At 38.4% G+C, this 13676-nt stretch overlaps 1 protein-coding gene across 4 annotated transcripts in view; it reads right to left on the reverse strand.

Moving 5' to 3' along the window:
* The window catches only part of stil (STIL centriolar assembly protein), a 49970-nt gene that overhangs the window by 22406 nt on the left and 13888 nt on the right, over nucleotides 1-13676 (reverse strand). For all 4 annotated transcript variants that reach the window (XM_059647923.1, XM_059647924.1, XM_059647922.1 and 1 more), the window contains 5 exons: nucleotides 10055-10170; nucleotides 8962-9146; nucleotides 6258-6505; nucleotides 3354-3437; nucleotides 1589-1675 (listed from right to left, as the gene is read on the reverse strand). In XM_059647923.1, coding sequence (XP_059503906.1) covers nucleotides 1589-1675; nucleotides 3354-3437; nucleotides 6258-6505; nucleotides 8962-9146; nucleotides 10055-10170 — 720 coding nt within the window. The remainder of the gene's footprint in view (nucleotides 1-1588; nucleotides 1676-3353; nucleotides 3438-6257; nucleotides 6506-8961; nucleotides 9147-10054; nucleotides 10171-13676) is intronic.

Consider the following 13676-nt stretch of genomic DNA (forward strand, 5'->3'; position numbering starts at 1 on the left):
ATCCGACCCAGACCCCCATCCGCCGATAACCCTCCTTATCTACACATCCCTGAACACTAGAAGCAAAATTTACCATAGTCCAAACACCTACCCTGCACATCTTTGGGCTGTGGAGGAAACTGGAGCACCTGGGGGGGAAACCCACGCTGACATGAGGAGAATGTGCAAATGCCCACACAGACAGTTGCCCAAGGCTGGAATTGAACCCAGGTCCCTGGCACCATGAAACAGCAGTACTAACCACTGAGTCACATGCCTCACAAAACTTAAGACTGTGATAGCCGAGAATTGAACCCAGGTACGCTCGCTGCTATACCAATGTCATTGCTAACGGACAGGTTGTGTCAGGTCAAGGAGTCAGGGATGTGAGGGAAGGTTGGTCATGGCCATCATCATCCCATGACCAGCCTTCCCGCACATCCCTGCCTCTTTTGACTTGACACAACCTGTCAGTCTTGTCTCCCATCTATCCGTTTCTCACATCTCACTGACCTCACTGATCTCACTGACATCTCACTTGCTTTTCACTATCCTACCTACCTTCCCCCAGACCCACCCCTCTTCTCTCCCCGCGACAGACAGACAGACTCTTTGAGCTGCATGATTCCCAACTACACAAAACCACTGTGCCACATCAGCTGACTGGATAACAGTGAATTACACAATTCATCCAAAAACAACTGCTACAATTTGAGAAACACTTTCCCACCACCTTAAGGCAAAAAAGTGTAGCTTTGTTATTACAAGCAATATCCAACACAAGCAGCTTTGGAGTCCTGAGGCTCGCATACTGTTTTGATTTTTATGGCTCCAATATTAGGTGAATTCTCAAAGAAATTGAACCACTGATTTCTTGTGAAAGAAACTTGAATGTTTTGTTTCCCCGAACACAAGAAATAGCACTGATATTGGCTCTACAAAGAACACACACACACACACACACACACACACAGGAAAATATAAATGCACACTGTTTTGTAAGAGTTCTAATATTGCTAATTTTAAAAAATAGCATCTTAAAGTTTCAAAGCCATGTACATTGCTTTGTCAGATAACGGACCTATTTAACATTGGCAGTACAAAGCTTAAGTAGCTTTGTGGGTGGCACAGTGGCTCACTGGTTAGCACTGCAGCCTCAGAGCACCAGGGATCCAGGTTCGATTCCAGCCTCAGGCAACTGTCTGTCTGGAGTTTGCACATTCTCCCTGTATCTGCGTGGGTTTCCTCCAGGTGCTCTGGTTTCCTCCCACAGCCCAAAGATGTGCAGGCTAGGTGGATCGGTCATGCTAAATTGCCTGTAGTGTTCAGGGGTGTGTGGGTTATAGGGGGATGGGGTCTGGGTGGGATGCTTCAAGTGTGGACTTGTTGGGCTGAAGGGCCTGTTTCCACACTGTAGGGAATCTAAATCTAGACTTATTAACCCTATCACTGTTTGGCTGAAACAGGCATTAGGTAGAAAAAAAATGAACAGCACTGGTAATTAATTTAATGACAAGATACATTATGATTCAATTGTTAGTAAAGTTGAAAATGTACATCTGTTAAGAAGATTGTTATTTAAAACAAAAAGGATCTCTTCATATCTCACCTCTCTTGAATAGACGAACTGAATAGATAGCGTAGGCAGCAGGCCCAGACTTGTGGACTATGTACACGGGTTGCACCACTCACCCAACTACGATATCAAAAAATGTGAAACAAGTTACAAGAAAAAAAGTAGATTTTAAAAATATTTCTCACAATTGCAATTTTACACGTGTAGAGAAATGCGTTCTCAACAAGCTAACATGCTGTGACAGTAAATATTTTTCAAAAGTTGGTAAGAGAATCATCTAAAAACAAAAAGATTAGCAAATTTCTTTTGGAAACAACCTTACTAGAGGGAAAAACCTGATCAGCAAGGGTTAAATTGTACAAGAGCAGCAAGCCCGGAATTTGCAACGACACTGAAATCAGTAATATGAACTGGAACATGATTGATCTCATCACTCTGAGAAACACTAGCCCAATCAACCTGCCTTTTTGCTCATCTCCTTTGTCCTTCTGCATCCCATTCACACATCAGTAACCTTCTCAAACTCTGTCTACTTGTCTTCTCTCCCACTTTGAATCAATTACCTTGCCATTTTGAACTTTAAATCGTACCCGAAAAAGTACACTAGATATTGCTTCTCTATTTACAAGGCCATAGAAAACCAAATGTTAATAAATAAAGAGACATACATTCAGATGCACCTTCCATTATAACCTGCTTTGAGATAATAATAACGTGAAACTATTAGCTTTCACCACAATTACTTTTCTGGAAGTCTCAGTAATTCTACAGCCTGCCCGGTTAGAAAATCTACAAGTTAGTATCAGAGTTTTATAGATAAATTGAACTTCAACAATACAACCTAACTGCAACAAGTAGAAATCATTAAAAGACAAAATTCTCACTGCTTCCATGCGATTAGTCTGTTATTTAAAAAAAAAATCAATCTTTGGAGTTGCAAGTTGATGAATAAGGTGCAAGAGTTTTAAACTGCCCAAGTTCATAATTGTTGTTGGCCACACTCTGGCTCTGGAATATCCACATTCCTAAAATGCAGGATTTTGAATTACCCCTTTATGATCATTTTCACTGAATTTAATATTTCAGCTTATAAAATTTCATACACATGAAATTCAGTAGATGAAAGCAAAATAAACAGAGAAGAACAAAAACAAACCTAAGAGAACTGTGGAAGCTGGAAATCAAAAAAAAACAGAAAACAGCAATTGCTGGAAAAACTCTCAGCAGGTCTGGCAGCATCTGTGGAAAGAGATCAGCGTTAATGTTTCAGGTCCAATATCCCTTCTTCACACGATGTGCGCAAGCACATTTTAGTTCCTCGACTGCTATTACTGTTGATACTACAGGCGTGATTAATCTTGGAGAACAACTTTGCCGAGTTCTTGAAGATCTGTCAACTCATCAAGTATAGACACAGAACAAGAAAAACCATGCCCCAAAAAAAAACATTGTGACCAACTTTCCACAAAAAAAATGGAAAAATACAGTCGTCACTTCACTGATCACATGACCCAAGAAATACTACAAACATTCAGGGAGCTCAATACTGTTTATTTATTGCTGCATGTTATATTGGACAAAAATCAGAAACATTGTGCATGATGTACAGATGATATTTATAAAAACTTAAGTTCTTTGTACTCCTTTGGCTAATAAGCATTCCTGGTAAAACTATAGCTTTCACCTTTTACACATTACTGTTGAAACTAACATCTCCTAAATTACACTTTTCACTACTATCCTTGTGTTTCAAGACTTTAATTTGAGCTCATTTTTAGTGATTGAATTCTCTACTTACATTCCTACTAAAGGCAAAGTGAACACTTTGGGATCCGATTCAAGTATTAACAGAAGCTTGCGAGTCTGATCCATTGTAAGGTATCTGCACAATTAGTAGAAACGTTAAAACAGAGGCATGTTAATGTAAATTGATATAAGAACAAAGCAGAAAACATTTCATTTCTGCATAATTTTACCATATTTTGAGAAAAGGAAAGTAAAGCAAACAATTCCTTCATGATCAACTGACGTGACCAAAGAAATTGGCTTGACTTTCAACAAGTACAACATATATATTTATTAGCAGTTGATGCAATTACTAGTTATGACCTTTCTCGCCCAGTATTGACTTCAGCTATGTTAGTAGCTATACTTAAAGTAATAAAATTAGGAAAAATAAGGTGACAAAAATTTGTATACTAGTGAATAATGCTTTAATACAGTTTTGTTTTAAATCTATTTGCTCTTTATTTAAGAGAGAAGAGAGTACATCCAAGATGGCCATTTTACTCTGACTCCTCTTCACCTACTTTTATAAAAAAGGCAAACCATTAAAAATTCAATGGAGTATGTTAATCATATCAGTTTTTCAGGTGAATTTCTCATTTTGCATTAGGTGTGACAGGGCAACGTCAATATCTAGGCCTCACTGTTGGGAAAGATGGGAGTGGCGCACGCAGTCTCTCTCTTCAGTTTCACTGCTTCATGAATCTCAAAATATTTTTAATCGTTTTACCCAGGTGCCCATTCCTCTCTCGAACACTTAAGAAACTCCAATCACATTTCTTTATTCAAGACCATAATCAACTTTATAAAATGAAGGTATAAACTAAGTCTGTTAACCAATTTTGTAACATTAAAATAAAATGTTTCCTCCTCTAAAATTACCAAAACAAAACAAGCACATTCATACACACCTGCTGTTTTATTTGAGGATTTAGGAGGTGGTGAGGAAGAAGAGAAAGAAACAGAATTTTTTGTACAGAGATTCACTAAAAAAAACATGACTGATAAGCCTGAAAACACAAGCAATGTGCCTCTAGGATCATTGATAACAGCTTGATCATAAAACAGTGTTAAGGGTTCTTCTGGATTTCTCAAGAAGGACAATCACAATTCAGAATAGATCAAGGCTCCTAATATCATATTGAACCAATGAGATCTTTCAGAACAATGGAAAATATGACTGCAAAACTCTTTCTCCATCAGGTGAAGCGGACCAGAAATGCTTGTCCTTCCAAGCTGCCCAACTGAAAGAGCAGAAGCTGCAACATGAGAGTCATAAACCAAATATGTTGCTGTCACAAGATGTGATTTAGGAATTGCATTGTCTAATAAAGAAAAGAATTCCATTCATTGACATTAATGAAATTCAACCAACCACAATCCTTGAAACCAATCTACACAAGCTAACAATGAAACCTCAACATTATGGATCCACACTTTGATGTGACTTGTAAATGATGTTGGTGGCTTCCTAGTAGTAGAGAATACTTTACATTGCAAGTTTCTGGGGAGGTAAGAGAGAAGAAAGGAAAGAGGAAGTGTGTTTAAGTACTGGACACTTAGGGTTGTACTGAAGAAGTATTTAACACCGAAAGCACACTGTAGACAACCAAAATTTGATACTTTCTTGAACCTGGACTCAATTGCTCTCCAGTAGCAATCACAGTTTGTAACAGATGTAAATATCTAATTTGAAATTTTCATTCCCATTTTGTTAGCTGAGTCATCAGCGGGTATCAATATGGGCACTTGTATCCATTCTGTCCTTGGTATAGTATCATCCAAGAAAGGCTTAAAATTAGTAATGATTGCTACAGTATCAAACATATAAAATGAACAATTTACTTGAGAAATAAACACCTTGTGCATAAAAGAAGTTTAAAAAGTACCAATTAGTAATAAGGCAGCAAACTCAACTGACCTCAGAAATGAGTGAAACAATACTTAAAATTAATCTGATTTTCAAATTAGATCACATGAAATTATTTTCATGACATCATGGCAGCAGTACATTTCGTCAAAGCTGGAAAAAAATTCTACGAGCAGCATTAATCCTTGCATCTGCCAATAGCAAGTGTCATATACAAGGCAAGAAATTAGTGATCCACATACAATAAATTATTTTAGAATAATCACATAAAAAATGTAGGTCATAGGTACAACTGATACAGGCTGAACTTACCATTAAATAAAACATGATAAAAAAAGGTTATTTGGGATGATCAACTATAATTAAAACACAAACAGACCAAAGAATGGCTAACGGATTTTTCCATCTCCTCAGCACATGAGATTCAGCTAACAACAAAACAAATGTTTTATGGTCCATGTTGATGATGGATGAGTGGTTGGGACAACAAGTCTTAATTTGCATAACCATTTGCAAATAAAGTTAGTGTTGGAGGGATAGATGCAGGCATTTACTTTATGCCATGATTATGGACCTTGTACTTATTCTATCCTTAGGGTCAACTCAAATTGAGAGCAGTATTATAATCATAAATAACCACTGCATCTTGCAGGATGCAGTTCGTGTAATCGCAATACAAAATCAAGGGTCATAATTTGGGTTAGTTAAGATAGGAAGTTAAACACAAGTTACCACCTTATATTGTGTTTTTCTACAGTTAATCATTCCACAAAACTTGAGAAGTTACCTATAACAAATGCCAGGGAAGATTTAAAATTACAAGTTTGAGACATGTATACCACTGTATAGATGGTTATGGTAATGGAATTAACTTCATATTAAAATCTCATGCCCACTCAACCAATATTAAAAACTTTCCTTTTAAAGTAAATTCTAAATTATTCCCTAGTATCTCTTGTCCAATTTGTTCTAAATCTTATTTAAATATCTATTAATTTGTAAAATATGGCATTCCTACAAACTTTATTTTTTTCATAACCAACTTACCCAAACTTGTATGTCCCCTGAACATAAGCAATATTTAATGGGCTGGTTAAATTTCTTGCCAAAGCTGTAGGAATTATGGGAACTGCATCAACTGGAGTGGCATCAAATGTGTTTGCTACTGTAACAGCTGTCCATTGAAGTTCCAAGCTTAGATTATCCAAGTTCTCAATGCAGTTAATGTGTCCCCTCAACACAAGGAGTCTGGAAGAGTCAATTGTTTCCTTGCTACAGCAATAATGACACAGCATCTGGTAAATTAAGTAATAAACAGTTACTGACAAATCCATATTTCTTCTATTATTTTAACACAAGCAAGAGTAAATGTTAAATCTGCAAGACTGCCATTTTTAGAATTCAAGTCAAAAATTGCCTCAAAATATAACTAATCAGCTTCAGATGAGATTTACTAGGATGTTGCTGGATATGGATGGTTCGAGGTACACAAAGATTGGATAGGCTGGCACATTTTTCAGTGGAGTGTAGGTGGTTGAGAGGTGGCGAGATAGACGTTTATAAAATAGGGAGAGGTATAGGTAGAGTTAATAGTAGTTGTCTTTCCCACAAGGTGGGGAATTTAAAGACTAGGGGACAAATTTAAAAAAAAAAGGAGAGAGAGGATAGGAGATTTAAAGAAAGACACGAGAAAGAATTTTTTTTTGGAAAACAGAGGGTGGTTCATGTCTGAAAGGAACTTCCTGAGGAAGTGGTGGACATGGATACATTCAGACACATGAATAAGAATGGCTGAGGATATGGGCCAGGAGCAGGCAGCTGGGACAAATATAATTTGGGAGTATGTTCGGCATGGACTGGTTGGACTGAAGATGTTTTTATGCTGTATGACTGACTCTTAAATAGCCACAAGAGAAGGGAGACTGTTAGGGCAGCTTGTCCTTTTATACTTTTAAGCAGATGTACAGGATCAATTTGACATAAAACTGAAATATTTATGAGTTGCTGCACATCATTGAAACCTGAAAACATTTCCTCCACGTTACTTTCTCAGGAAGTGGCTTGAAAGAATGTAATCTGGAGCAACACAAATCAGAATCCCTGTAGCGTGGAAATAGGCCCTTCCACTCAACAAGTCCACATTGACCCTCGAAGCATCCCACTCAGACCCATCCCCCTATAACCCACCTTATCTACACATCCCTGAACACTACAGGCAGTTTAGCATGGTCAATCCACCACATCTTCGGACTGTGGGAAGAAGCTGGAACACCCAGACACAGCGAGAATGTGAAAACACCATACAGACAGTTGCCTGAGGCTAGAATTGAACCAGCATCCCTTGCGTCATGAGGCAGCAGTGTCAAGTGCTGAACCGCCCAATACCACCACTGGGCCACTGCCTCTCTACAATAGCTGTCAATAAGTGCAGCGAGAGTCACCAGTACAGTAACGACGACAAAAATAATGACAATAAAATAGAGGAATAAGTATTTTGCCAATGGATTATAACTAATTCCTACTACACAGGAGTGTAAGGCCTCAAGGAAAAGTGTCACATGTCCCTCAACAGCCAGGCCATTACCTTCATCAAGAATAAGAAACTCATTCAGATAATTATGGTGGTGCCTAGTGTTGTGCTGCAACAATGACAACTACTAAACAGAACACGCCTCTTGCTTTTAGGAGCAAGATTGTTTTCAAAACATCAAACAATAACAGATTCATGCTAACATGAGTCTGGGTCCAATGGAGATTATCAAACCCATTACAGGACTGGGCAGAATTTTACAGAATTTAAAAAAAGGGGTTCTGGAGTAACACTGATTGAAATTAATTTCAATGAAGCAGTTTGCAAATTTGGAGATCATGACTTAGATACAGACAGCAGTGACCATTAATGTTATCTTTAGTGAGACAATGTCTCTAATCCTGGGGGGAGACCCATCACCAGGTCTTTTCAATCACCAACTGATGCGCTGGTTCAATTTTGATTTTATTTCCCCCCCCCCGCCCCGAAGTCAGTGGGAATTTTCCTGCCTTATGTAAATAATTTGGATTGACGTTTGCATTTAGCATTCATTGAACACATGTTAAAATACTATAAATCCTTATATTTAGAACTAAAATGTTTACTCAATAACATTGGCAAACTGTTATATTATTCAATAATTAAACAAGAGAGCACTGAATTTGACAACATACAACATGTGCTTCTGGCAGCTAAGGAAACATTTTCCTCCTTGGCCAGCCAAATTGTTGATGGCATACACAGTCAACAAGAACACTTTCATTTGTGCTTGAAAGGAGCACTTCCTTTTCAAAAAGAAAAGAATGAATGAACCCTGGAAGTTAGGTAACTGAGCAAAAATTCTGAAACAATAATAATCTCAGCTTGAGAAATAAGGAAAACAAAATGCAGGAAGTGTACAACAGATCAAAACTGCAAAACATCCACCAGTTTATTCCCACATTTTAGAGGTAAATTAGACTACTAAAATTTGTAGGAGTTCAGCTTTGCAAGCTATGGATAACCAAAACAAACAAGAAAAAAAAAAAGAGGACAGAGCTTTCTTAACAACAACCAAAAAAAAACAAAATCACTTCTCCTTTCTCACTGGCTTTCACAATGTTCAATCAATGAGTGTTTGTGGGGGAGGAAGAAGAAGCAGGGACAGGAGAAGAGGAGGAATCAACTCTCGCATGCACTTGTTTAAGTTAAATATTTATGATTCCATTCAGATTCAGTTACCTTAAATGTAGTATTGAAATCCTCAGATGAACAAACTTCAGTGTCTCTGGAAACAAGTCCTCGAGTATCAATTATACATGGAATGATGAAATCCTCCGGAAGAGGAGCTGTAGGTACTTTATCTGAATGCCCTGCTTCTCGCCCAGGATCAAGACGATCTACAGTTAATGTAACACCTTCTTCATCTGTATTAAGTGAGTAAGTTATGTTTACTCAACAAAGTACAAATGTCAATTATTTCTTAATAATGGTTCACTATGAAAATAGTTAATACTTAAGATCAAACATGACATTCCACGAAGGCATTTATTTTTATATATGTTAAGTCAAAAATTTGGTCAAAGCTTGATCAGATACCAAAGTGTTGAGAGACTGGCAGGAAAAGATATTGAGAGGCAATAGGGGATTTGAAAATATGAATGTGAATTTGAAAACTAGATGCTGCATGATTCTATGCCAATGTTGATGAGTAAGCACACGTATGACAAGAATGAAATTTGTTGCAAGTTAAAGAGATGGGCCGAGTTTTGAACAGCCTCAAGCTCAAGAAGGATGTATTGCGAGAGACCAGCTAGGACTACATCAGAATAGTGAAGTCTAAAAGGAATGAGGCTTCAACTGGAGAGCAGCTGCACAATGTTAGTGATCTTAGCAAGGACAAGATTCAGATCAGCAACTCATCTTGGGTTCACATCTGTTACACATATTATGAACACACCAGCTTAATTTCAGACCACTGTCAGAGTGGGGCAATGAATTAATTAGGTAGGGAAAGGAATTAAGAGCAGGTACATGCATGTATGTGTGTGCATGCATGTGTAGAAAGAACATTGAGTGACGTTCTGAGTATTCATGGATGTGGTGCCACTCGAGTGGGTTGGGGCAACTGGGGCTGTGAAAAGCACTGTACAAATATGTATAAAGACTTCAGATATGGAAACATTAGCAAAATTGGCACATATGATACATAAACATTTAATATTAAAAATTAATGGCAAATGACAAACTTCATAACATTGTTTACTGACACAAAGCTGTCTACAAGAGGGTCACAACTCTACCTCCTTAAAATAAGTGAACATAATGGACTTACCATCATCTACAACAAACGACCCAAGTAGAAAACAGAAGAATATTTTTCTTCCACTCTGTTTGGCATGACGATGGGCAAGACGGAAGATCTTTTCTGCCACAAGCAGCTTCGGGTTTCTGCAGAGTTGTGTATAATTATTAGCAGCATGCATACAATGTAAGAACTATAAACTTTAAGGCTTCTATATTCTAGCTGTCTTACAGCAATGCTTGAGCGCGAGTAATGGAAGAGCAACTGAAAATATCAACTTCTATTTACAGAAGGCCTTTAAAAAAAGTTGCAAGTAGATTTATAGGTTTGCTAAACCACAAATACTGGACAACATGGGAGATAGTGTTAAGGAAGATACCAAAAACTTGGACAAAGTTAGGTTTTTGGAAGCATCTTAAGGAAGGTTTAGGTTAGGCCAATTTTTCAATACTGTGTTCAATTCTAGTGTCTTTACTTATAGGAAAGATGTTGTGAAACTTGGAGAGGGGTCAGAAAAGATTTGCAACGAGGTTGCCAAGGTTAGAGAGTTTGAGCTATTGGGAGAGGCTGAATAAGCTGGGGCTATTTTCCCTGGAGCATCAGATGCTGAGGGGTGACCTTATTGAAGTTTATAAAATCATGAGGGGCATAGATAGGATGAATAGCCAAAATCTTTTGCCCCAGGGCAAGTGAGTCCAAAACTAGAGGGCACAGGTTTAAGGGGAGAGGAGGAAAGACTTTAAAAAAAAACTTTTTCCAAGTAGAGATTTGTGCGTGTATAGAATGAACTGCCAGAGGAAGTGGTGGAGGCTGGTACAGTTGCAACATTTAAAAAGGCATCTGCATAGGAAGGGTTCAGAAGGATACGGGCCAAATGGGATTAGATTGATTTAGGATATCTGTTTGGCATGAATGAGTGGACTGAAGGGTCCGTTTCCATGCTGCACATCTCTAGGACTAATTCCATAACTTGTGGTGTGGGCAACTGCAAGCATTTCACTATTTCTACCCGATTAGTATTGGGAATGCTGAAGGAGGCAAGGCTACAGATATCTAGGAAGGTTAAGGTGGAAGAAGATTCAACATTGACAGACAAGGACATGTATCAATGCAAAAACCAAGAAAACAAAATTCAAGACTTGCTTAAATGGAATCCAATAATTAGGTCAAAGACAACTCGGCGCAAAGTTAAAACACAGGAAGAGAAATCTGAATGAACTCAAGCTTGTGTAGGCCTGAAGATAGAAGACTTGTGGAAACAAAAAGGCAGGAGGACTTTCGTAGCAGGCAAGCTGTGGTGTGACAAGGTTCAGGAGCTGCAAGGAGTGGATGTTGATGATGTAGATACAGTTAGTACCTCACAGGATCAATATAACACCAGGGTTGCAAACAGTCTAGGTTATCCTTTGCTAGGAAGATGGATACTTTTAGAAGGTATGGAATGGAGTTGTAAAGGAGATGCTGGATAGGCCAGGACGTTTTCACTGGAGCGCAAGAGGTTCAGGGATGACCATATTGAGGTTTATAAAATCAATACAGATATAGATAAGGCAAATGGCAGGTTTTTCCCCCTAGGGTGGGGGAATTCAATACTAGGGAGCGTATTTTTAAAGAGGTGAAGATATGAATGTCTTTTTTTTGAAAAAATGCCTAACAAACAATGTGGTTCGAGTACGCAATGAACTTCCAGAAGAGGTGGTGGATGCAGGTACACAGTTACAACATTTAAAAGGCATTTGGATTAGTACATGGGTAAGAAATGTTTGGAGGGATATGGACCACATGTAGGCAAATAAGACCAGTTCAGTTTAAAATGGTTGGCATGTGCTAGTGGACTGAAGGGTCCGTTTCCATGCTGTATGATTCTATGATATTGTCTAATCAGTCAAGGGAAATGGTAGGTGCCAGGTCACATCTCATAAGTACTTTAGAGAGACATTATTGCTCACAATTTTGTCCATACTCCAAATAGTCACTAGACAAAAGTCAGGAATGCGTGCAACCACTCCAACTTGTTATTGCAAATTCATTGCTCTAGCTGTGATAAATACACTGGCAAGACCAAAGCAGATGAGTAAACTGTTTCTTTCTGCAAACGTCATCCTGACTTCTTTTGGATTTCCTGCAAACTTATTCTTTTAACTTTCATTCTAATCCCTCAATCATTTCAAATAAAACCAGACTTCTATGTCAGACAACAAAATGTGAGGCTGGATGAACACAGCAGGCCAAGCAGCATCTCAGGAGCACAAAAGCTGACGTTTTGGGCCTAGACCCTTCTGACCTGAAGAAGTTACCCTCTTCTATGTCAGCTCATGTATTCTTCAGTATTTTACACCATTTATTTTATTGCCTAGCTTAGTTATTCTAAGCTGTTTGCTCCTTTATTGGTTTTAAAAAAAAGGAGCTGGTCACCAGGCTTCCCAAAAGGTGACTATACATGCTGGAGATCAAATAAACAAAAACTAATGTTGGAAACCCCAAAAGCTTTGACCTTATGAGAAGGACATTCCCAAAGACTGGGGAGTCCAAAACAAAGAGTCACAGTTTAAGGATGAGGTAGGCCATGTATGCCCGAGATGAAGAGAAGAGAACTTTTCCTCCCCCATCCAGAGAGTGGCAAGACTGTAGAATTTTCTGCTATAGAAAGCAGTTATGACCAAATCATTGAATGTTCTCAAGGAGTTAGTTATAGTGCTTAGCACTAAAAGGGGACAAAAGGGTATGGGAGAAATTGGGAACAAAGTACTGCGTCGGATGATCAAATCATGATTGTACTGAATGGTGGATCAGGCTTGAAATAAACTTTAAAAGGTTCTTAAAAAAAATTGCTGACATTACAGGAGAGGACAAAGTGGACGTCCAGGAGGTTTGAGAATGTAAAGTGGATAAGTCTCTGGGATCTGATCTAATGCATCCCAAAATGTTGTGGGAAGTAAGGGAGGAAATTATGAGACCCGTTGCAGAAATATTTGCATCATCTATAACCACAGGTGAGGTGCCTGATGACTGGAGGGTGGTTAATCTTGTCTTTTAACAAAAGGTTGCAAGGAGAAACCAGGGAACTGTAGACCTGCAAGTCTGACTTTGGTTGTAGGTGATTGTACAAGATATAGGATTTATGGACATTTAGAGAGAGGGGGTATAAAAGAATTGATTAGGGATCGTCAGCATGGTTTTGCGTGAGGAAAATCATCTCACACAAATGTGGCTGAGTTTTTTTTGAGGAAGTTACCAAAACTTTTGATATCAGAGCAGTAGATGTTGGTCACTTGGATTTTAGCAAAGCCTTTACTAATTAGTCGTTCATGTGGAACCTTGTCAAAGTTAGGTTACAAAGGATTCAGGGCAAGTTTGCCATTGGATACATAATTGGCTTAACAGCAGGAGACAGATACTGATGGTGGAGAGGTGCTTTTCAGACTGGAGGCCTGACACGAGAGGTGTTCCACAGAGATCAATTCTGGGTCCTTTTTTTGTCATTTATATCAATGATTTGGATGAAAATATAGAAGGCACAGTCAGCAGGTTTGCGGGCATTGTAGACAGTGAAGGTTTTCTTGGATTACAAAGGGATCTTGATAAAATGGGTCAATGGGCGAATAAAAAATGGCAGATAGAGTTCAATCTGGATAAACGCAAAGTATTGTAT

Source organism: Stegostoma tigrinum, chromosome 8 (genome assembly GCF_030684315.1).
Source record: "Stegostoma tigrinum isolate sSteTig4 chromosome 8, sSteTig4.hap1, whole genome shotgun sequence".
In the NCBI taxonomy this organism is placed as follows: Eukaryota; Metazoa; Chordata; class Chondrichthyes; order Orectolobiformes; family Stegostomatidae; genus Stegostoma; species Stegostoma tigrinum.